The sequence below is a fragment of the Eublepharis macularius genome, chromosome 4, assembly GCF_028583425.1.
Source record: "Eublepharis macularius isolate TG4126 chromosome 4, MPM_Emac_v1.0, whole genome shotgun sequence".
NCBI classification, from domain to species: Eukaryota; Metazoa; Chordata; class Lepidosauria; order Squamata; family Eublepharidae; genus Eublepharis; species Eublepharis macularius.
The window spans coordinates 29,154,033-29,178,959 of record NC_072793.1 but is presented as its reverse complement, the minus strand read 5'-3'; the positions used below and the strand labels follow the sequence as shown (position 1 = coordinate 29,178,959).

Sequence of the window (24,927 nt, the reverse complement as noted above, 5' to 3'; positions counted from 1 at the left end):
TGAATATCATCATGTTGCTAGGAAAGAAGTGGCATAGAGAATGCAGGTTGGCAGCAACCACGCATCCTCTATTTTAACTTAGTGCCTCAGCCATTCATTAGTGTCAGAATTGTTTTAATGCAATGGCTTTCAAATTCCCATTGATTGAAAAGCTTTTCATCTGCTTTCCAGCGTTGGCCAAAGACAGCTTGTTTGTCTGGCAAGGGCTCTCCTCCGCAAAACAAGAATCCTTATTCTGGATGAAGCCACTGCAGCAATTGACCTTGAGACCGATGATCTAATTCAGATGACAATAAGAACACAGTTCGAAGACTGTACTGTGCTAACAATAGCACACAGGCTCAATACTATAATGGATTATACAAGGTAGGGATTTTGTAATGGCAAATACATAGTGTGAACTTCATATATCCACCCACCCACCCCTCCCTGGTCAATGAAATGTATTGAGCATATAAGACTGTATTTTATAAATTACTTACAGCCCTCCTTAAAATCGATGCTCTGTTGAACTTTAGAGCATGTAATTAATCCCACAATCATGTCAGCAAAGAGGCTTCTGACCCGTTTCAAGGACATGTCTTTTAAATACCAGTTTGCTTACCTGTGCTGGATCAATCAATTCATATCTGATACAGGTTTTACTGCAAATACAGTGCGTGTATCAAAGGAATGTTAAACTTGGGGTGTTATCTGCACCAGCTGTTCTCCTGGGACATATCTGATGCCGGTTTGCACTGTATCCTGGTTGAAATCTTTGATCGGTGCAACATGTTTTGGATTTATTGCAAGTTCTTCCCTAAGGAATAACTCAGAATGAGTCAGTTCCTTATGATTTTCTGAAGAGTATCTGAGAGCTAAGCTACAAGAGACGAATTACACGAGGACGCTCACGTGAAGGGATTCACAATGTTAGCTGGGAAGCTGAGTTTTAAAAGACATAGGGAGGCTTTGTCAATTTCCCCTCTACAGAGCCAGCAAAGATCTTGCCTCAGAGAGTTTATTTCCTCTTTGCTGCAGGAAGGCTCTGTCAGTTTCACCTCCCCTTCTCCAAGTCAAAGAGGAAATAAACAAACCCTCTGAGGAGTGATCTTTGCTGGCTCTATAGAGAGGGAAAATTGACAAAGCCTTCTGATCTGTCTTTTAAAATTCATCTTCCCAGCCAGGGGTCATTTTGTAGAAAAAGAGCTGGAGGAACTCATTAGCATAACTTATTAGCATATGCCACACCCTTAACATCACCAGAAGTGTGTCATTAGCATAACTGATTTGCATATGCCGCACCCCCTGACATCACCTATCCTGGCTGTTTTGGACACAATCCTGGCCATTCAGGGCTGAAATTGGGCCCAAAATGGCAAAAAGGGGCTGAAAATGGCCGAAAAGGGGCCCGAAATGGTTCAGATCAGGCTGCTGCTGAGCGGGAGAGTGATCCACCACCTGTCAGAGGCCCGATCTGGGCTGTTTTGGCCCCAATCCAGGCCAAAACAGGCCCCAAAATAGCTGAGTCAGATGGGCGGGGCCACCTGACGTGACTTCTTTGGAGAACTGCCGGAATTGCATTCCTGCGCATTCCCCCTCAAAATGAGCCCTGGTCCCAGCTAACATTGTAACTCCTTTCACGTGAGCATCCTCGTGTAATTCATCTCTTGTGGTTTAGCTCTGAGTAGATAGTGAAAGGAAGATTGTTCATGTAGGGCTGCTGGTTGAGAAGAGTCTCACTCAAATGGCAGGCTGAAATCCAGGCAGTAGATCTACTTATAGCACTTTAACTGTTGCTTTATATGGCAGGCTAAGGGTGCTTACTTAAGTCATTTTCTTCTGTTCTTTGTAGGTGTGCAATCTGCACCAGCCTTGATAGGAAAAATCACTCAAAATAACCTAGCAGAGCCAATCTGTTATCATCACTTAATTTATGCATGCCATTTATATCTCAGCTTTCTTTCATCATAGAGTCAAAGGCAGCCTCTGTTTTTCCCCTGCCATGTCTAATAGCAGCTGGAGGGGGGGGATTTCTTTTGGGGCTAAGGCAATGGAAGAACTCTGCCTACCTGACAGCTATGGGCCCAGTCTTATGGCTGCCTTTGAATTTAAATTGCACATTGGGAGATCCAAGCAGAGGTTGACGCATGTAGTTTGGCATTTTTCTTACATTAATGTTTCTCTCTTGTTTTACAGAGTCCTTGTTCTAGACAAAGGAAAAATTGCTGAATTTGACACACCTTCAAGACTTATAGCATCCAGAGGAATTTTCTATGGTATGGCCAAAGATGCTGGATTGGCATAACAGGACAACTGACGTAGATCACTGAAGGACTGTTTGTTTTTTCACCTCCAGAGCAATACCTGAATGTACTGTACTGTTCCAGAACAGCATTTCTACCAGATTATGAAGATACAGGAGTAAAATATTCCCATATATCTGGCAGAAGCAGAAAAAATAATTTTATATTTTTAAACTATTTTATACAGACCAAAGTATTTTTTTTTAATCGAGAGACATCCTGCCAAGAAATTGTGGATGCAGCGTGTGTGTATGAATAGGCACTTATTATATTCTGTTTTATTGCTAGTAAATGACAGCTAGTGATACAATGCACTGGAGTCTTATTGTTCTGGATCAATTTTCTTTTAAACCAATACTCAGAATGATGCCAAGATTAAGCAGGAAGAAATTTTAATTTTATTTTAAAGTAACTTAGACAAAAGTTCCTAAAGTAGCTCACTGCATTTATAGACAATTTTTTCTCACATGTTATAAAACAGGAAAATTTTCCAAAAAAACCCAAACCCCAATTAAAAACAAATTTCATACAAAAGGGAGGCAGTATTTAAACAATGTTAAGCACTAAGCAGCCTATGTTAAAGCCTAGCAGAAAGGAAGGTTATCATAGCTTTCCTAGATAGGTCTGTGGAACGGATCTGGTATATTTTCAGTGGGAGGCAATTCCACCCACATGATGCCAACACCAAGCCAGGTGTCATCCATAGTCGCACAAGGGGTATTTTACAGAGTTCTTGATGTCAAATAATAGTAAGAAGCATCTTCAAATATCCTGGACCTAAGCTGCCTACATCTTAGAAGATAACTCCAGTACCTTGAGCTACCTTAAACTGTACCTGGAAATATACTGGTACTCAATGTGAAAGTGATCCTAACCAACCCTACTTGGAAGTAAGTCCCTTTAATTCCCTCTGGGAAGCAGGTGTCTCTTTTGTAGCAAGTAATTTCCTTGCTGCTGTTTAAAAAAAAAAAAAGCAGCTGAGCTGCTGCCTCCTAGACTAGCTGAAATAGCTGTATAGTTTTTAAGGACAACCCTTAAATGTTAACTCTCAACTAGAATGGCTAATCTCCCAATTTTTAACAGTTGTTTAAAAAAATCACCCATTTTAAAGACAACAAAAATTTATTAATTGTAAAAAGGATACAACACACATAGGAAATAAGAATCTTAAGCCTAAGCCATTTGGTTAATTTTCTAATCATGTTTTATTTTTATGTGGCAACACCAGTCATCCTGAATCCTATATATCCACGGATATTAATGAGAACTACACAGTTGTTATCAGGTTAATAATTCGCTTGGCAAAGCTAATAAAATCTTCTGTTATAAATTGCATAAATTACATAATATAAAAATAGTCTTCTGAGTGCATAGAAAGCTGCCAGCAACTGTGCAGTTTAATCAACGGACTTAACGTCATATGTCAATTAATACTATGGCTAACCAATACCTTAAACCAGTTTCTCCTCCACCTGTTGGATCCCTGTGAATGTGTTACTCCTGAAAGAACCAACAACATTTGGACGCCATTTTAGCACATGAGAAAGCACACTTGAGCCCACAGATTCTGTGATGAATTGCGGCCTCCTCCTTTTAGTGTTTGTTCCTGAAAAATGCTGTGAATCCTAAAGAGTCCTGCAAACCAAAAGCACCTTTTCCTTCAAGCACTTCCATAGTAATGGACTGTCTGCACTGATTTTAAATACAAATGTTTTGCAAAAGCAGAATTAAGATGTACCTTGCAGGATCAAGTGCTGAGCACTTCAACCCTCAAAAGGCATTTGCCAGGTGAAGTACGTTTTAGGAGACCTGGCCAACACTGGACCCACTCAGTGGCAATAGTTCCATTTACTTGAGTGAATATTACAACAGATTTCCAAGGTACAGGGAGTTTAAACCATCACAGTCGTATAGTATTTTGCCAGTGGCATCATCTATGACTTTTAGGATGAATCACAAGAATGACATGCTGTCACAGGCAGTTCCACTAGCATCAAGCAATTTCTAAACTGTGTATTAATGTTTAAGGCCTGGGGGTGGAGGGAGTTTCAAAATTCAGATCCCTGATTCCACTGGACATGTCATTGTATTAGGTTCTGGATCAAGGAAAGTGAAGACACCTGAAGGTTGATGTCAAAAGGATTGATAAGCATCTTAGGAGTTTACTGGCACTACCTAATTTCAGAGATTATGTCAAAGTTACTAAGATCAAACCCTTTTGTCTACACAAATGAGCTGTATGTATATTTTCAGCCATACACCCTTGCTAACTATCCTGGATTGTCACAAATCACTGTACTTGCTCTGTGGAGCTGTGAACTCCAGACACGGTTGAATGGTCATTTATCCAAGGGTGAAAGAGGCTATCGACTCAGTTCAACCCTCTCTTTAACCCTTGAAACAGATACAACTAGGTGTAAGATCAAGCACTATCCCAGAATAAATGATTGTTTAAGCAACCCCATTAGCTATTAAGGAAGTTAATATTTTAGTCAAATAGGTGTTTTACCTATATATTAAAAAGAAGTTAAACACTGTAATATCAGTAGAGGCTTCTTAACAATAGTAATAGTTTCTCTTGACTATGTATTGTAGACAAAACACGTAGGTCCCAATATCAGATATACTGCCTAAATTCATTGTTAGGCAGATATACTGCCTAAATGTAAAGTAATTGTTCAGAATAATGCCATCAGCTCTGAATTCCCTTTCACAGGACACCTCAGTGTTAAAGCAATATTTTAAAATTTGGTAGGCTAATGGATTATATTAATCACAGTGGTTCATCTCTTGGCCCCAGTTGGTTTTATAGGCATGTTAACCAACTTGGGCCACTGAAGCCAAATGACATTTGTCACGAAGCCCCTTTGTCCAAATATCTGAGAGAAGGGTAACAGAGACGAAAAATAGAAAGTCTGAATACAGCAACTTATATTTAAGAATGATCATCTTTGGAAACAATAAACTGGGCAGAAGCTTAACATACTTGTGGCCTCTCCAGCCATTCTTCTCCTTTGGCCAACAATACTGAGTGATAAAGACCCTGTTAGTAACTTCGTTGTTTGCATTTTCTGTCTTAAACAGAAGACGAAGGTTTCAGAAACCTGTAAGCACACAGAAGGCCACTCTGTTCCAGCTCCCGCTTGCATGATATAAAAAGGGAAAGGAAGGACTGCATTCAACATAGAAGTTTGCCTGCATGTTCTTTTCCTTAAAGAAACAATCCTACAGAGCCCCAGTCAACAATCTCTTTGCTGATGAACCATTCGGAAAAAACTGCACTTAGTAGCTATGGTTGCACATAATCCCGCCCCCCTTCTCCCCTCCACTTGCTGAAGCAGCAGGTAAGGAAGGAGAGAGATATACATGCAGGTGAGTGAAAGGCAAGATGGAAAGGCCCTTTTATCCTCCACTTCCGGTCAAACTTTTCTTCCCTCCTCCCTTCGCCTCCTAAGGAAAGTTGATGGCAAAAAAGAGGTCAGAGACTGAGAAACCAAGACTGGCAGCTGAGCAGGAGCAAAGGGCAACCCTGACTTGTCTGAATTGCATCCTGTGTCTCCCAGTGGGTTACTACTACTATGCAGGGGGCAATGAGACCATCTCCCACTTAGTTTTCAAATCCATAAACAGAATCTAGCGCCCTGCTCGCTGGTCTTCCCTGAAAAAGTTTACTTGGTGATTCACTTCAAGTGGAAACTATTCTTCCACAAAAAGAATTACAATGCAGGAAAATTTCATGCGGGACTGCTCACAATTCCTCAGTACAAGGTGGGCTGTTTTTCAACACTGGGGTTATATGAGCCTCATGAATAACAACACTGACCCCAACCTGCAAGTTAAGAGCACACAGACATTGAAATCTGTTGACTATCCAAGTGCCATCAAATGTACAGTATGCATTTTTTGTACAGTAATTTAACTAACATCCTCTACATTAGTATACAGAATCCTTAAATTAGGTTTTTATTATTTTGTTCCATGCCTTTTCCAGGTTTATTTTTAATTCTAGGACTTAATAATAGAGTACTTATAAAGAACCTGAACTAGCATGATGGGAAGCAGGCATGCCTATATGAAATGCAAGCAAGTCTTTGAAAAATGCATAGCAATCCCAAGATCTTAAATAACGCATCCTGGTATTAAAAATAATTTTACTATTTAAAATGCTACATGATTACTTTTCTTTATATAGGTAAATAGTTTCAAGGCTAGAGGATAATTCAAATAAAGGCTAGAGGCTATGGGAAATGGTGTTCCTTTCTTAGATGGAAGGCTGTGGAGTGAAGTTGTCGTCTTAAACATCCCTTAGGAAACCTCTTAACAAAATAAAATGCACCCATCAGATACTACTGAGAAGCAATCCTAGGTTAGAGAATTATTCACTAACATTGCTGGTCAATGCCATATTTACAGTTTGGGTGGATGTTGTAAATAGGTTTGAATATTTGACCTCAGCACCATTTTGAAGAAATCGCAGCTGATCATTTATTAATATTTTTGGAACTAGCCAAATTAAGCTTTGTGCTTCCCTAAGAAACCCCAGCCTCGCCCCTAAGCAAACTTGGGCAGTTTGAGCTGGTTTTTCTAACAACTCATATCACATTGTGCTACTGGGGGGAGGGGGTGTCGTTTTCTGTTGCTAACTCTAAATTGTAAAACGTGCAATTTTTTTTAATACCCCTTCTGAAGCTTCTGATAGTTTGTCCCAAGGTTCTCCTCTCGGACCCCATCCTACCTCTTAATACCTTCATCTTCTCCACTCGGTAGACACAAGGAGCAGGATATATTAATCCTGCACCTATTCCCACAAGCTACTGTGTTAGTGTACTTCATCAATAGCATCCCCTTGATTCACTATACCAAAATAACCATCGGTTGAGAACCCTGACTTCTCCTTTCTCCTCCCCTCTCCCTGGGAAAGTAGCTTCTTCTCAAGCAGCGTGTGTTAACTCTAGTTAGATATATTTGGAGTCTCTGCTTAAGTATCCTATTACAAGCATTCTATGCAGTTCACGTTCTGTCCTCCAGTCTAAGTGCTCCTGCTATTTTTTTTTAAAATAAGTAGCAGTTATTAGAACGATTTAATTCATGTCTTTCCCTGAGAGCTTCTAACACTACAGTGTTCCAAGGAAGGGTAATTCCCTCGCAAGAAACACTGCTTGAGTGGAGAGACTGTCCTTTATCACTGCTGAGTATCCTATCCTTTATTTCAGTACTGGTTTACTCAAAAATTAACTGCAGATACAAGTGTGACATCCTGATCCTCGAGCGCATTTACCTCGAAGCAAGTCCTGTTGTTTTTAGCCTGAGCTTGCTTCTGAGCAAGTGTGCTTCCTAGGTTAACTCAAGGTAAAGTAGAATTTGAGGTTATTAGCCCTTACAAAATCCTAGCTTTAACGGTTAAATAATAGTGACAGGTATTTCATTTGGAACGTTAGTAAGTCAGCTTTGACGCTTTCTTATTATAACAAGGCCTTTCAGTCAATGCTGGTGCAGCGTTTCGGAACAGGAAGTCGTTGTCACTCATCATTAGAACCACCTCCAGCTCTTGGAAGTCCTGAAGTCTTGCAACATCTTTGTCCTTTAAGAAATAAACAGTAAGTTAGAGGCGATGCTTCAGGAGTTGTCCAGTTAGCTACTTTTCAGGACTACCGCCCCCCCTCCCCCCATTCTATACTGCCTTTGTTTTGGCTTTAATTCTCAAAGCGTTTTGCTAATGCTGTGCTTCGACGCTTTTTACATGGAAAGTTCTTACCAGCACAGCATAAACCAGATGCGGAGTTTCTGACATAACTTACTGCATACTAATTCTTCTAAAAGCATGGCATAATGGCCCAGCTCATACTATTATGCAGCCCCGTAAAAGTTGACAACCCTCATGGTTTCAAATAGGGCCTTACTTTCCATCCCTGAGCCGTGTCTCCCCTGTATTTACATTAAATACAAAACATCTGTGAGAACTGATTATTAGCTTGTGAGGGAGGGCCAAATGTATGCTATTGCTTACCTCCTTGTCAAGACTGATTTTCCCTGGGAATAAAAAATGTAGTGGTTTACTGATTTATCGTACAGAGTTACTCTGGTCTAAGCTTAGACTGAGGTAACACTGCATACGATTGTACTACACCGTTTTTGATAGGAGCTTTAAAAAGAGGTCCAAGTTTAAGTATCTATTGTGGTGATGCTGCCTACTGGCAAAGTACTAAAAATAATCATTTTGGGGACAACGGGTCTGTACCATCAATCCTTTATGAAACCTTAGGTAAGCATTGCCCCTGGGTGGGGAGGGGCACAGAGTGGCCAAAACCCGAGTTCCCAGAACTGAAGGGGCTGAGCTTTAAGTTAATAAAACTGCTTCCTGTGACGGGGGAAAAAAGACTTTTCTCTCCTTCTCCCCGCCTCTATTTGGATCTTGGAAGGCCCCCTTTTTATTATGTATATTTCTGTGTATCTTGTTCATGCCTCAGGGTTATTGTTCTGATATATAGGATTTGTGTTCTGTATTATTGGATGTTCCTATATATTTTTATTGTTTATTATTAGTGTCTGAGAGATTTTTTTTCTCTCAATATGTAAAACACATTGTATACTGTGTACACAACAAAATAACAAAAACACTTAAAAAATAATTTTTGCAACCCAATCCACCTCAGGGATATAGGTATGTATAGAAGCAGGCTTCTATGCACCATATCCTGGATAGGGTGATTTTATTTATAAACACTTTTCAAATAATTCTACCATGCTATGCTATTCCAAGGAAGCTGACCTTACAAAACTGTGAAGCTGTGCCTTCTGCACTAGGATCAGCAATGACTAGGTGAAGCCTTTTTATCTAGCACTAAATCAGATTAGCTCAGCAAGTTGACGATAACTAGGTTCTTGAGGGATTTTAGGGTGATCTAAGGGCACATAAAGAATAGGGCCGGCATGTCTTGCTCTTGTTTTTCTTGCACAGCAAAAAGCCTATTTGTTCCAACAGAATATTTGCTATTAATGATGGACAGAGATGGCAGCTGTATGAAGGCGTGTGTGGAACACTGCATTTCCTTCCTAGCAGTGGTGTAAATTTAAAAAGTAATATTTAAAATTTTGTGTATAAAGTTATTTGGGGCGTGGCAAGGCTAGTGTGTGCAAAACACTTACTGAAGAGTAGTTCCACTGAGTTTATAAAGATGATGCTGTGAGATCAGCTGTTTCAGTAAACTTAGAGCTAAACCACACGAAACAAATTACATGAGGACATTCAAGTGAAGGGAGACTCAATGTTAGCCAGGAAGTGTAATTTGAATTTCACCTCTCTACAGAGCCCCCAAAGAGCCTCCTCAGAGGGTTTGTTAATTTCCTCTTTGCCTCCCCAAAGGCTCTGTCAATTATTAACAAACGCTCTGTAGAGAGAGGTGAAATTCAAACTACACTTCACTTGTAATTTAAAGGAAATGGGCCTGACTATTAGCTACCAACAACAATATGCAAAACCAGTCTAGGTTCCTACTTCGGCAGGGTGACTGATTTTGATAACCTGAATTCAATGGATAAAAACATCTTGACTCCAGTAAGGTTTCTGATGATGTTCCACTTGATATTCCCACAAGGAAATGGGAGAAGAGTGAATTGGAATGGACAGGTGTTGGGGCAACCCTGGCTCATCCTAGCTTGAGGCCTGCTCAAGCAGCAGAACATCTCCATTCAGCTCTCTGATGTTAGCTGAGTACTAAGCAAAGAAGAGCCGTTTTCAATTATTTTTGCCCTACTCGTGACTTGCTCAACTTTTCCTGTGTCAATAGTTTGCTTCAATATTACAGACACTGCCCATTAGCTACACACAGTATCTAATCTACCAGTAGAACATAGGCATGTTTAAGTAAAAGAGTATAGATGGTACACAGTTTTGATAAGCTCTATCTTCAGTGCCAAGGAGCACTGGCTGATCCCTAATCTTGAGATACATTCCAGGAGAAGACCATTCCTCAGGACTGCCCAGGGAAGGTGGATCTGCCCATCTTCTGTATGATACAAACAAAATGATCAGTAAGGGGTGGCAGGTCTACACTCAAGGATGTTTAACCTAGAGGGGGGAAACAAGGAAAGAAAAAAGGGGGTTTGGAAGGAGGGTTTGGGAGATGAGATGGGGATGAGGTGGATTGGTGGGGGTATCCCTATGCAACCTCAGCACCTAGTTTGGTACAATTGTTGGAACGATCTCTGTGTTCTGGGTCTGATGTCAGCATGGCTGAAGTTCAGGAGTAAAATACCAGACCTGCAATCGGGCTTTTGGTGTGTGTGCCCTTTTGGACAGGGCAGGATCTGCTGTGAATGTGTTCTCTGTCATTCTCTGTTGTGCAGTCTCTCACGTGTTCAACATATTCTGGTACTCAACAAACACTGTCAGCTTCTAGGACTGGTGTGGGCAGTGTGTTCTGCAACAGAAGGAATATGATCCCGTTGCCTCTTGATAACCAACAGAACCTGACAATTTTCATAGGGTTGGCCCTTGACATTAGACTGGCCTGATTTACTCTACAGAATTCCCTTGAACCCCACGTCAGGCCATACACAGAGGCTTAGAAAACTTTCAGATGTTCCAGGATGCTGTGAATTTCAACCAGTGTTATAACAATTAGGGCTCAGGTACCAAAGTGGGGAGCAATAATTAAATGATATTCCACATGGATCTGTCCTAGAGCCTCATTATTTAGGATCTGATTAATAGTTTGCATGAAAGGATCATGGATGCATTTATATTTCAAGACGAGGGTGAACAGCAAACTCCTCTTAGACCAGATTTAAAACCGCTAACACTTGAAACAAAATTAACATGCATAAAGTGTACACCTGTGGGGAGGGGGTGGAAAGATTAATGGGCAAGGCTTTAGAACTGCCAAATGCAGCAAATCTGGATTGGTGTGTTGGGCAAAATAATTAGTTCAGCTGCTCACAACCCCCTAAGCAGGCACACGAAAGCGAGAGGCACAAAACTCTGTGAATCAGTTTTCACAATGGAAAAGAGCAAAGGAGACATATGGCCTAAACAATTTAGATCTATCAGTTGCAAAGACAGAACTTTGAACTGTTCAAGGGAGAATACAGACAGCCAATGCCGTTCCTGTATGGCAAATATCAGCTCATTAAAAATACATATTTTTTAATAAAAGTTGAAGCTGGGATTTTCAGGATTCTAATATGTATACCCTACCATATGCTCATTGATGTGGTTTACAGATGATATTGTCCAACCCTAATCTATACGTTACACTATATATTAATTGAATTGGGTGTTACAAAGACATTGAGGCAGGATTTAGACTGCGTAAGGGTAGTATTTCCTATGCTTATGCAGTATTTAGACTGCATAAGAGTAGGGCATGACCATATCAGAGCATGAACAACAGTTATATTGAGTTCCTTTGAGGCCAATTTCAGTTCTCAAATCTACCGTTTCCCTGCTCTAAAAGCAGTTGAATGCAACAATTAGTAAGTAACACAAAGTGGCCCTGGATAAATATGAGGGCATGAGTTCTTATAGCTTGAAAAAATGGATGGGAATGTACACTTTTCTCTGCTAGTGCAGGGCAAACAGAGAGTTCATAAATTAGGCACATTTGGGGGCAATACATCTGTCCCTACTAATCTGCATCGAATCGTGTGTGACTGGGTCAGTTTATTTGAGATCAGCAACGGCCAGTGTCAAACGGCAATTGTAGAAGGCAAATAGGGATTCTTTAGATTACCCCTTTTTGCCCATGCAGCATCCAGTACAAGTCTACATGGTACGGCAATGCATTCAAATCCCCTCCTATGTGACATAACAGGAGCTGGAGTACGAAAACACGAGGGGTCCAAATTTGTTATCGATGAAGTGCAAGATCCAAGACATAACAGAACATTTAATGTAATATAAATGTAGTTAAAAAGAAACTCCGCCGAGTGTTTGGGACAAATTTCTGGCTTTTAGTCATATATATCAGAGAAACTGATTTTTATTTACACGTGTATTGACTTTATAAATTGATGTTTAGCGCATAAAGTTTTATTGGCACTGAAATCTGTCATTTGACATTAGCATTAAGCACCAAAATGTCAGCGTCGAATATGAACTTCAAAATCTGCATTGATCAGTGAGTGGGAGATTGCATCCATAATTTCATGTTTAACCCTTCCGTTTCTGTTTGGGAAACGCTTGGGCGTTTGTTGCTAACAAAATCGTGGATGCATCCTTTTGCTTTCTAAAACAATAACTATTATTAAAATGTAATTCTGAGTGGGTGCTACCTAACAATACATCTATCTTAAGTATGATTTACATGCCTAAGGTGGGACCCCTACCCCTTGTGATCTACTACTATGCTGAATCTAAGCTTTCAGCTATGTAGTTTGCCTGTTCGGCCAAATCCTCCATATATTACTACTTTCCTGAGAACTGACCCCCTGACTAAAGGGGGCTGGCAAACCTACTGGACTACCTTCAGTTGGTGATTCACAAGTTTCAAAGTCCTTGCATAGAGAGAGAGAGAGAGAGGGAGGGAGGGAGGGAGGGAGGGAGGGAGGGAGGGAGGGAGGGAGGGAGAGAAAGCTGAAGCACAACCAGATTTTTCTGAAACGGAAGTTTCTTACCTTCCTTAATACTGTATTGGGAAGCTTCCTAATTTTCTCCACATGTTCTGGATTCACCCCCAGTTCACAGCAGCACACTCGTAGCAGTTTGTTGTAGGTCAGTTCTTGTCGGTCCAGTTCAATTTCAATGAAGTCATTCTCTTTAAGAGTACGGTTTTGAATCCTGACCTTAAGCACCAGTTCTAGGTCAAAAACACACATCCCCAATATGAACAGTTTTTTTAAAAAAAAAAGACATTCATGCCTCTGAGGCATTATCATTGTCAATGAAGGCTCTGAGCGAAGTGGCCCCTGAGGCACTGATAGAGTTGCGGGGGCGTAGCTTACTTCTAGCCACCCATAAATTTCCTTGTAAGTTAAATAGCCAGTCCCCCCCCCATCCCCAGAAGCGGGACTTCCAAGGAAGCCTGAGCAGGATTGCACCGTGAGTCATTTTATTGGCATTAATTACATCTCAAATGGCTGCCTTCACTCCTCTTGCCACGTTTCCCTTTCTCATTTCAATTGGGTGCTTCCACAGGAGCCAAATGTGTCACCAGCCATAGGATTCAGGGATACACCAATTCCACCTAAGCTACAACACCAGCAAGGGGGAAGGTCATCTTGGCTCAGTATCAGTTCTGTCAAAGTAACAGCTCCCTTCTCTACTTTTCCCCTTCCCTTCTGAGTCTTTTTAGTATGTGAACTTGACAGCAGGGCGTCTTTAAATGTATTTAAGCAATAAACAGTAAACATAAAAGAAAAAGCAATCATCGAAGAACCTCGCCGAACTAACAATACATATAAACATGAAAGAAAAACAGAAAAGGCAACTAATAATAAGAAGAAGAAAATATAAGAAACAATAAAAGACTAAACTACAAGCTGGGTTCCGATTTTCTCCGCAACAAAATATATGTCACTTTCAAATTCTCACTTATTCTATGTTAAGACTAAAAGCCCTCTTTTTTCTATAGTTCACATTACTTAATCCATAAATCCACCTATCCTCAAATCATTATTGTCTATTTCATGTAAAGAGTCTAGAAACGGTTTCCATGGCATCTCTCCTTTGATTGATGTGAAGCCACTTTGGGAGATAATGGCCTGAAGAGCAGGGCATACATAAAAAGCAACAGCAATGTGGCTTCCAGATTCTTGCCAGCGTGCAAAACCCTTATTATGGAAGAACTATGTTCGCAGCAGAAGCTATACTTGAAGGCACAGCACAAGGCACCTTCCTGCTCTCAGGAAACCTGGCCTGTTGCGGAACAACAAATGTGCCCCCTCTTCAATAGGCCCTCAGCTTTTGAAGTCTCATCACTGCCACCTGAATGAGCACAATGTCTTTCAGAAGGAAGTGTAGGGCATGCCTGCTACAGCTCGATTACAGGTATGCCTAGGAGCAGCAAGTGAGAAAACAGGGATATAACTCTTGCTCACCGGGCTGACCCTCTCCGAACCTACAGGTATCTTTATCTTACCATGCTTATAATGATAAGTGGAGTGAACAGCTACTGTATTTGAGTCCAGTTCAACCAGCAGCCATGAAGACTCCCGGGCATTACTTGGTGATAGTGGCGGTAGATCTAGAGGAGTTAGCCGTGTTATTCTGTAGTCGCAAAATAATAAAGAGTCCAGTAGCCTCTTTAAGACTAACCAACTTTATTGTAGCATAAGCTTTTGAGATGCCTCTGATGAAGAGAACTGTGGTTCTCAAAAGCTTATGCTACAGTAAAGTTGGTTAGTCTTAAAGGGGCTACTGGACTCTTTACTATTTTGGTAGTGGTGAGGGGTTATCTACGAGCAATATTAATAGACCACGTGAATTTCTATCAGAACATTTCCAGCAAAAAGAATCGATCCAGTTAGTAAGTATTAATTATAAATTGCATACATTGCATGGCAAATTATTTCTACAGATTTATAGACCACTAGTATTAACTGCTATACATTCAGGGCAGCTATCATTAATAGCAAAACAAAAACAAAAAAAAGGAACTGCTATGCAAGCATTTCCACAGTCAATAAGAAACCTGTTCAATTTCCCTTACGAACTATTTGTATTTGGTTGGTCTTGACTACACTATTTGGAATTTCAGGCTGAAAAAATTAAGAAAAGACCAATACCGAGGATGTTTTTTTGTCTAAATCTGCACCAATTAATCTGATGTCTTAATGAACCTGCCACTCATAGGTATACCAAAGCACAATTTATTCTCATTATTTTCACCTGAAGACACACTACGTTAGCTTGAACATGAGCAGCTTATATCAGTTGAGGTTGGGGAAGGCAATGGCAAACCACCCTGTAAAAAGTCTGCCAAGTTAACGTCATGATGCAACGTCCCCCCCATGGGTCAGTAATGACGCGGTGCTTGCACAGGGGACTACCTTTACCTTATCAGCTGAGGTTACCTTGCATACTGCTGAAGGGAAATGCCCCAGTGAAGAAAAAGGGCTGAAATGCTGGAACAGGTCCGCCACAAGAGCCATTCTGCTGCTGAGCTTCAGGCTGTTTGGGTGCAGCTGGAGAAGAGAGAGTCCTGCTTGGGGGAAGAGGCATTGGGGGAACATGGCCATTCTGAACTACAGGCTCTGGGTGTTCTGCCGTGGGCACTCTGGACACGCCCCCATCAGATCCAGCAGGAGGAGACTTTCCACATGGCAACATGGCAGTGCCAGGCACCTGGACTTGAGGTAAAGACAGGGGACAATCCTTATTGTGCTGTTCTAAAGAAGGGGAAAGTCTTCCGTTCAGAGAAGAAGAGGAGATGCTGGTAGTACTGCTGCTCATGGAGTTATACATGTAAGGAAAAGGTGGGTTGGCCAAGTAATTGGGGATAATGGGCAAGGCAGATTCTTTCTTCACATCCAGCAGATCATCATCATCTTCCACTGAAAAAGAAAGAAACGCTTGCAATAAAACCCACTTTGGACTGGATAACGAATACTGAAGTTTGGCAAGAGACCTGGGGGTAAAAAAAACGAGGCCTCAATAAGCTATATGTGTTAAACAAGAATTCTATTGTCCATCATGGAAGGTGGGTTTTTTGCCAAGTGGCAAAAAATAAATAACACCTATTGAGTAACAACGAAAGGCATATCACAACCCACATATATGTCGTTTGTTCATTGTCTTGTGTTGATGTGATGTAATGTAATTAGTGCCTGTGAATTCACAGTTGATTTTCTGGTATCAGGAGTATGCCTCTTCAAGCACAAATGTGAGCATATGCAAAGAAACTCACCTGGTCAGTTACTGCAGAAAAGTTACTTATTAGCACGTTAGAAATCATGATGTTGGGGTGCCTTTGAGACAAGAACTCACAGGACAACAAGGATTTATCTACAAAGCTTATTGGTTTTAGCAAACAACTATTCTTTACCTTGTTGGCGTTTTTGGACTCTTACAACTTAAAACCTGATGAATGGAGTTTATGTTCCTACAAGGAGTCTTCTTTTAATTTGGAGAGCCTATGAAGGATATTATCCCTCAGGTCAGAACTTTTAGAAATGTAACACTTATTTGTTGATAAAGCAGTACGTTTCAACACACCTGAAGCTTTCAGGTACCGAGTCAAGAGACTATTGGTTACTCAAGGGCAGTACTGCCTGCTGTCACTGGCAGAAGGTCTCCAGGGTTTCAAGCCTGAAGTATTTCGCCGGTATTGCATCAGCTGCACTGGTTACCAGTAGAGTACCGAATCAGGTTCAAGGTTCTGGTATTAACCTATACAGCCCTATGCGGACAGGGACCGGCGTATCTGCGGGGCCGCCTCTCCTCATATGAGCCTCAGAGGACTCTTCACTCTAACGGCAAACATCTGGTCCCTGACCCCAGGGAGGCCCGCCTGGCATTGACCAGGGCCAGGGCCTTTTCGGTCCTGGCCCCAGCCTGGTGGAATGCTCTGTCTAATGATACCAGGGCCCAGCAGGATTTATTGTCTTTTCGCCGGGCCTGTAAGACAGAGCTGTTCCACCAGGCGTATGGTTGATGCTAGGTGGAATCCCCCCCCCGTTCAGTCAAGCATGGTCTGTGCCCTCCCCACTAGCGACATCCTCCATCTGTTGAGGTCCACTGTAAATGCTCTGGTGAAGGTGAAAGGGAGGTGCCTTGTGTATGCATATAGTGCATTTGATTATGCCGCTGAGTATACGTGTATGTATATATATGTATTTTAAATGTTAGGATGTTTATATATTTATAATTTTAAACTGTGTAATTGTTAGATGTATTTTAAATGTATGTAAATTGTAATCCGCCCTGAGCCTGCTGGTGTGGGGAGGGCGGAATATAAATCTAATAAATTAAATTAAATCTGCTATCTGATCCTTTTAACTGGAGGTGTCGGGGATTGAACCTGGGAACTTTTATGTGCAACGGAGGAGCTCTCGACTGAACAATTACCCACCCCAAACTTCTCTGCTTGTTTTGAAGGTTCAAAAACTTTAAAAATTACAGTTGTAAAGTCAATGAAGAAGAGGACAAGCTTTAATTAACTGTAAATTCAAGAACTACTTCAGGATTAAAGTATGTGCATAATCTTGTTTAGGCTCAGGCCAGTTTCTAACATTTACATTGTATCCCCATAGCTGGAGCTTCTTTCAAAGTTGTTTTAAGATGTGCTTAGAAATTATTTATTTGTTTTTACTGCCATATGAGGAAATTGAAATGATATTTTTGATATATTTACACAATATCTGAGATTTCTCCCTTGAAACAGGAGAACATTGAATTCTGGAACCTGAACTACTTTGTTTTGTGTATTCACTCTGTGTTTCCGTATCTATGCATAGTATTGTATTTCTGAGGTATAAAATATCTGCAAGATAATTTTGTGAAAAGAATGCTTATATATACAAATTTAGTCAAATCTTTTTTGGGTAGTAGTATAACCACATTTTGGGCTTATCAGAAAATTAATAAATAGTTCTTTGGCAACTATAGTAAGAAGATATTTTATATAACACAAATGAATTCACACATCACAACACCATAATTACACTTTCCCCTTAGACTTATATGAAATTATATTTTTAACGAGTTACAAGCTTGCAACCCTTCTGATGTCTTCCTCATTGCAGAGCAATCCATGTTCAGATTAGCTGTAATTCCAATACGAGACAGCCCCTGCTTTCGTGCATCATTACAAATTCTAATAGGGACGGGACTATCAGGATTCTAATACCCAGGGCTTTTTTTCAGCGGGAATGCTGTGGAATGGAGTTCCGGCACTTCTTAAAAATGGTCACATGGCTGGTGGCCCCGCCTCCTGATCTCCAGACAGAGGGGAGTTTAGATTGCCCTCCACACTGCCAAGCAGCGCAGAGGGCAGTCTAAACTCCCCTCTGTCTGGAGATCAGGGGGCGGGGCCACCAGCCATGTGACCATTTTTGCCGAGGGCAATTTAAACTTTTAAAAACTCCCCCCTTGTTCCAGCTGACCCAAAGTGATGTCTTTGTGCAGTGAGTTCCACCACCTCTTTTCCCAGAAAAAAAGCCCTGCTAATACCCTTCAGGGTTATGAGAATTAATTAATCAATTTACCTCCCAGCATCTTCCTGATTTCCCTCTTGGATGTTAACTGGGCTGGTCTTTCTTCTTTAACTGTGAGAATTTCTTTATCAGCTCCAGCACTGAGAAGGTAGGACACCACTTGAGCATGGTTCCGTTTGCAGGCCCAATGCAAGCAAGTCCTGCGCAAGGCAAAGAGCCAAGTCAAATTATCATTCTGTACAAATTATACTCATTAGCAGGGCTGCCACCTAAAGCATTTCAACATAAGGAGTACATTATGAGAGCATAAGAAAATTATGTACTACATTAACAGTAATTCAGATTCTGCAGTTATAATACATGAAAGATGCTTTTCACAGTTACGGTGCATCATTTATTTTCCGTGAGTATTTCTGCTATGAATAAATAAGGGATAATTCCTTGAAATGAGGAACAAGTTACAAGCTTCCTTATGACTGCTCTAACAAAGGACATTGGTAGCTCTCACTGAGTCCAGAAGTTTGCTATATTTTCTTACATCTTTCCCTATTTACAGATGACTATAGTGACACCTAACGGCAAAATCTTTCTATGCAGGCATGCAAAATAAAACTTTCATCTTGCACATCATTGTGCTTGAAAGCTCATTACATTAAACTCAGCTTTCGCAAGCAATTCTAAACCCATAAACCAGTACATCCAAATATCTATTAGATGAGACACAACTCTTTAAGGTGAAAACAAACGTCACTCTTAGACCCTACTTTTAGTAAATGTATAATGATGTTGCCAGTTTCACAAGCAATTAAATAATATTAGTTAGTTAACTTGGTTTGACAAATACATTTACCCTTTCCCAATAAAGTCAATGTGAAAGATGCATTTGATACTGGAAGTACAACAGTTAAAACGGTTGACAAAGGCCATGACTTATAAATAAAATTACAGCATTCCAGACCCAGTGTATCTTTACATAGATGTCGGTGATCTGAACGCTAGTGCAAGAAAAAGAAAAAACACCATTAATATCTATTACTTTTTTCTATTTTTTTTAACATTTTAACTTTTATTAAATACAAAAGAAGAACTACAACAATAACTTGAACAACAAATACAGGGAGTGAGATAACAGTTATACAAAATTGCTGGTTACAAGAAAAGAAAAAAGAAGAGAAAAAATAAAACATTTAAAACAATTGCTTACTATAGTCTATAATTGTTAAGTATAAGTAGCGTTCACCAGATGCCAAAGTAACTTGTTTAGTTTATAGTACTAGATTTTCAAAATATCCTGATATAAATGGTTAGGAGGAAGTGATTCAGTTTTATCAACATAATCCAAAAAAGACCACCATTTTTCATAGTAATTGCTTGTAGATGAATTAGCAGATAGATTCTCAGTTATTTTGTCTATTATAAGCTGGTCCCACACTTTTGCGTACCAATGATTCAATGTTGGTGGGGACTGGTTTTTCCAGAAATAAGCTATTGACGATTTTGCTATAACAAGTAAGTTATTTATTAAGTCACGTTGTGAGACTGGTATGTTTGTATTTTGCACTTTTTTCTATTTTTAGTGAGTATATCAGAGAAGCTTATATACCACCTCAGGGTAAGATGCAGCAAAATCACCCACTTGCAAAGGAGCCTGCTCTCTGTGTCTCTACATGAGTCATCGTTCGGAGCATACTTGGAAGGAGGCCAGTCTGGATAAATGACATATATGCACAGAGAAACACCCTCCTCAAAGGCCATTCCACTGCCTCTCTGCATCAGAAGTAGCTAATGCTAGTGACCAGGAATTAAATAATCAAAGGCTCCTGAGAATCAGAAATAGCCATCTAGAATAGGAGGGTGCCTGCTATATCTCTGTATGAATTATTGCTCTGGTCTTGCCTCCTTCCCCTACTTGAGGGTGAATCTTTCTGCTTCATCTCTGTATATGAAGAGAGGTTGGATTATTCAATCGACCCACAGCATGACCCTCTTGCAAAACTTTGCCATGTTGATATCTTTCCTTCTCTCCAAGAAGTTCATGGCCAAGTGCTTGAGACTGTCCCATTTTATCTTCAGAGTTCCCCAACTAGGCTGGTTAAGCTGACAGGTGATTTGCTTGAGCTGGGCAAAGATTCAAAACTAAGCCTTCCAGTTCTAAATCAGCCTGTCTTAAATGTTTCATTCTTGAGCAAGGTGATTGAACAGGTGGTAGGTGGACAACTTCAAGCTTTCCTGGATGTAGTAAATTGTATAGATACTTTCCAATCTGGTTTCAGGCCTGAAACAGCCTTGGTCAACCTAATGGATGACCTGTACCAGGAGATGAAAAGAGGGAGTGAGACACTGTTGATTCTCCTGGACCTCTCAGAGCTTCCTATACCATAAATCATGGTATTCTTCCAGGCTGCCTTTCTGGGCTGGGATTGAGTAGCACCATTTTGCAGTGGTTCCAGTCCTACCTGGAGGGTAGGTTTCAGAAAGTTGTGCTAAGGTTGGCTCCTCAGAGCCTTGGCCTTAGCCCTCCAGGGTCCCACAACATTCCACTTGGTCCTCTATGCTCTTTAGCATCTACATGAAACTGCTGGGCAAGGTCATCTGGAGATCTGGGATGGGTTTTCATAAATATGTGGATGACACGCAGTTCTATCTTGCTCTTCCAGCTGATCCAGGCTGTTGAAACCCTGAAGCAGGGCTTGGAGGCAGTTTTGGAATGGAGGGAGGCTTAATCCCTACAAGATGGAAGTGCTACTGGTGAGTAGAAGATCTGACCATTCTGTATGGGGTTGCATTCCCCTTGAAGAAAAGATCTGTAGTCTAGGGGTGTTCTTGGAACCAGGCCTACTGCCAGAGAACCAGGTGGCAGCTGTGGCCAGGAGTGCCTTTTACCAGCTTCAACTGGTTAGCCAGGTGTGTCCTTTCCTAGGCAGAAAAGATCTGGCCACTGTGATTGCATGCCCTGATTAAAACTAGATTAAATTACTTCAATGTAGTCCACATGGGACTATCCTTGAAAAGCGTGTGGAAGCTCAATTGATGCAGAACATTGCAGCCAGAATGATGACCGGAGTTAGTTGTAGAGACCATATTACTCCAGTCTTGACACATCTGCACTGAATCCCAATCTGTTTCTGGGAACAATTCAAAGTGTTGGTGTTGACCTTTAAAACTCTACGTGGTTTGAGACCAACATAAGGAATGCCTACTCCCTTATGAGCCTACCCATCCACTGCTGTCACCTTCAGAAGGTCTGTTCTGGGCACCCCACCTTCTGAGATTAGGCAACTCAGTTGTGACACCAAAACTCTGGTACTTCTCCCCTTCTTTTGCCATCTTATGCCAGCAAGTGAAAACATTGTCTTATTTGGTGATCCCTCAATGATCCCTACTTCCTGTTTTGATGTTGGTTTTGTATGTAGTTTGTATGTGTTTTAATTGTTTTAATGATATGCTCTGGTTTTAATTGTTTTAATGATATATTTCTTGTTGGTTTTAAATATATGATTTTATTATGTGTGTTTTAATTTAGCTGCTTTGGTGTCCCCTATGAGGGCAAAACGGAGGAGTATAAATTTTGTAAAATAAATAAAAATGAATGACATAAATTCATCACATTTTCCAATGCACCACACCATTTTTCATAATATCCTTAGAATCTTCTAGTCTTCTTTTTTAAAACATAATTTGGCTAGAAAGAGATAATATGTGTTTGAGAGACAGTATGGTATAATGGTTAGAATGCTGGACTAACATCTGGGAGACTGAGGTTTAAATCGCCACTCTGTCAAGGAAGCTTTCTGAATGACCCTAGGTCAGTCACACATTCAGCCTAATCTACCTCACAGGATTGTGGGGAGGAGAAAACGGAGGAGAGGAGAAGGATGTAAGCCATTTTTGATCTCCATAGAGGAGAAAAGTAAAGTATAAATGAATTAAATACAATATACAATGACAGTAATCAAAAATAAATAGTCTGTTTTGCAAATATGCGACTAATTGGGCTTTAGTGTATTGTAGTCCTAGCCTAGCCTTAATGAAATATCATTATTATGAATCATCTAATAAGAAGAATAGGAATATAAATCATCTAATGAATGTTATGACTGTTTTTTCTGGTGTTTTCCAATTAATTTAGTAAACAACGTTGATTCTGAGATTGTTGATAGTTTACTGAGATGCTCCTATTAAAAAATCTTGAAAAATGAGTTAATTTATCATTTTTATATAGTTAGGATTTGTTAGTTTCGTCTCAAACTGAGCTATGTCAATAGTTAATTTTATCTGTTACCTGAAGAACTTAACAGCCCTGCTGGATCAGACCAGTAGTCTAAGCAGCCCAGCATCTTGTTACACACAGCAAACAACTAGATGCCAAAATTTTATGATAGAGGTGCCCAGTTTTGCAAGACCCTTCTGTTTTAAACAAAACAGTTGTACCACACACAAACCTCGCTTTATTTCAATCTTATTAAAATGAACGAAGGAAATGTTTTAAAATAAAAACTGAAAATTGTAATTATAACTTTGTCTGATCTCCCTGATTTTCCACAAATGTGAAAGAATAAAATAGAAGGCATTTGTTTCAACACAATCTCTTCAAAATTAAGAAGGAAGTATAAACATAAGTTACCTGGCTTCTGTACCAAGAGAAAAGGGGTAGAGAATCCCATTTCATTAATAACTTCACAAATATTTCATATAACAAACAAGTTAAATAGTATGCAGAGGAGTTAGCCGTGTTAGTCTGTGGTAGCAAAATCAAAAAGAGTCCAGTAGCACCTTTAAGACTAACCAATTTTATTGTAGCATAAGCTTTCGAGAATCAAGTTCTCTTCGTCAGATACATGGTACAGAAACTGGTCAAATATAGAAGAGGAGGGGGGGAGGAGAGAGAAGATGCAATTGGGGGGGGGGGGGAAGGGAGGATGCAACCAAAACATTCCTTTGCTAGTAAATGTAAACATCTCCTTTTGGTGTGGAGATTAGTTGGCTTGTGTGAGGCTTCAAAGGAGTTTGCCGTGTTGGTTTGTTGCAGCAAAACAGCCAGACGATCCAATTCCAATGTAGTATAAGCCTTCGATAACCACAGCTCTCCCCCCCTAATTGCATCTTCTCTCTCCTCCCCTCCTCCCCCCTCCTCTTCTATATTTGACCAGTTTCTGTATCATGCATCTGAAGAGAACTTGATTCTCGAAAGCTTATGCTACAATAAAATTGGTTAGTCTTAAAGGTGCTACTGGACTCTTTTTAAAGTTAAATAGTAAAGAGTCCAGTAGCACCTTTTAGACTAACCAACTTTATTGTAGGATAAGCTTTTGAGAACCACAGCTCTCTTTGTCAGATGCACGTGATGAAGAGATGCATCTGACGAAGAGAGCTGTGTTTCTCGAAAGCTTGTGCTACAATAAAATTGGTTAGTCTTAAAGGTACAACAGGACTCTATTATTTTCCAACTACAGACTAACATGGCTAACTCTTCTAAAACAAGTTAGTGTCACTAATTCATCTGCTTATAATCATTTCAAGGAATTGCTAGCAAAAAGAAATACTTTTTGCGTCTCACTTCACACTTAATAAACCATACAAATCCACCCCGTCCATGTAATCCAGTGGTTCGATGCTTACCAGCCATTGATTTCATTCTGAGAGTTAACACTCACTCCAAACTCCACTAATCGCTGAACGTCTTCAATATCCCCCAAAGCAGCCGCTTCCCTCAGTCTCTCTTGAAGCTCTTTTTCTTCTGTTGCCGTGGTCATCTTACACATTTATCTCCACAGTAAACTTTGGGATTATCAAATAGCTGGCTATTAGGGAGGGTGGGTCATGTTATTAAAAAACTAGTCAACCAGAGACGGGCAGAATCCGATTAATCCCACCCCGTCGTCCTTTCAAACGCGAAGATTCCTCACTTCTGGCTATTGTTCGTTAATCAAATGGACTTTCACATTTCTGAAGGCCATTTTTCCTAATTGCATAGTTACGGTCCGTCTGGATGGTTGCTGTTCCCGTCTTCTCAGGGGGACTCTATTAAGTGAGACAACGATGACCCGGATATTTAGTTCCTACCAACAGGCCAGAGCGCAGAGGCTCCGTGCGCCGTTTCGAAACTATTAGGAGAAGGCTGAACGGAAATCTAGTCGTTCCTTAAAAACTAACAGCAACACTTATCCCAGCACAAACTTTCATGACTCAGGGCAGCTCTGACTCACCTGAATTCATGCTGGGATAAATGTCTTTCAATTGCCGCTGAATTTCCTTTTAATTTTGCTGCAATAGTAACAGCGCGCCCCTCGAGGATACTATTGTATCGTATCGTTTTCCATTTGTGGAAGTGAGTGACTGGTAAATAATAGAAGCTGCTTTGTCGTGAGCAGTACTTTGGTGGTGCAGAGTGCCGTCAAGTCACAGCCGACTTATGGCGACCCGCCCCCAGTGGAGTTTTCAAGGCTGACAGAGGTGGTTTGCCATTGCCTGCCTCTGCAAACCTGGTCTTCACTGGAGATCTCCCATCCATTATAAACAAAGGTCGACCTTATGTAGCTTCTGAGATCTT

At 40.6% G+C, this 24,927-nt stretch overlaps 2 protein-coding genes across 2 annotated transcripts in view; one reads left to right on the top strand and one right to left on the bottom strand.

Annotated features, from left to right (window-relative positions):
• Positions 1-2,589, top strand: part of ABCC3 (ATP binding cassette subfamily C member 3) — a 109,874-nt gene extending 107,285 nt beyond the window's left edge. The window contains exons 30-31 of the mRNA XM_054976234.1: positions 172-366; positions 2,179-2,589. Of these exons, the coding sequence (XP_054832209.1) occupies positions 172-366; positions 2,179-2,287 (304 nt within the window). The 3' untranslated portion in view covers positions 2,288-2,589. The remainder of the gene's footprint in view (positions 1-171; positions 367-2,178) is intronic.
• Positions 2,590-3,230: 641 nt separating this feature from the next.
• On the bottom strand, positions 3,231-24,335 carry ANKRD40 (ankyrin repeat domain 40). Its single transcript, XM_054978706.1, has 5 exons — positions 23,997-24,335; positions 18,429-18,577; positions 15,297-15,776; positions 12,900-13,081; positions 3,231-7,866 (listed from the first exon to the last, which is right to left on the bottom strand). The coding sequence occupies exons 1-5, from the start codon at positions 24,137-24,139 to the stop codon at positions 7,720-7,722; spliced, it is 1,101 nt and encodes a 366-aa protein (XP_054834681.1). The 5' UTR covers positions 24,140-24,335; the 3' UTR covers positions 3,231-7,719.
• Positions 24,336-24,927: the final 592 nt, after the last annotated feature.

Excerpts from the sequence above, each read along its gene's own strand:
- ANKRD40 (XM_054978706.1), bottom strand. The coding sequence starts at position 24,139 with ATGTGTAAGATGACCACGGCAACAGAAGAAAAAGAGCTTCAAGAGAGA. Across the intron at positions 15,777-18,428 it reads AATCAGGAAGATGCTGGGAG|TGGAAGATGATGATGATCTG; the intron begins GTAAATTGATTA and ends TTTCTTTTTCAG. Across the intron at positions 13,082-15,296 it reads TCCCTTCAGCAGTATGCAAG|AACTGGTGCTTAAGGTCAGG; the intron begins GTAACCTCAGCT and ends TTTTTGACCTAG.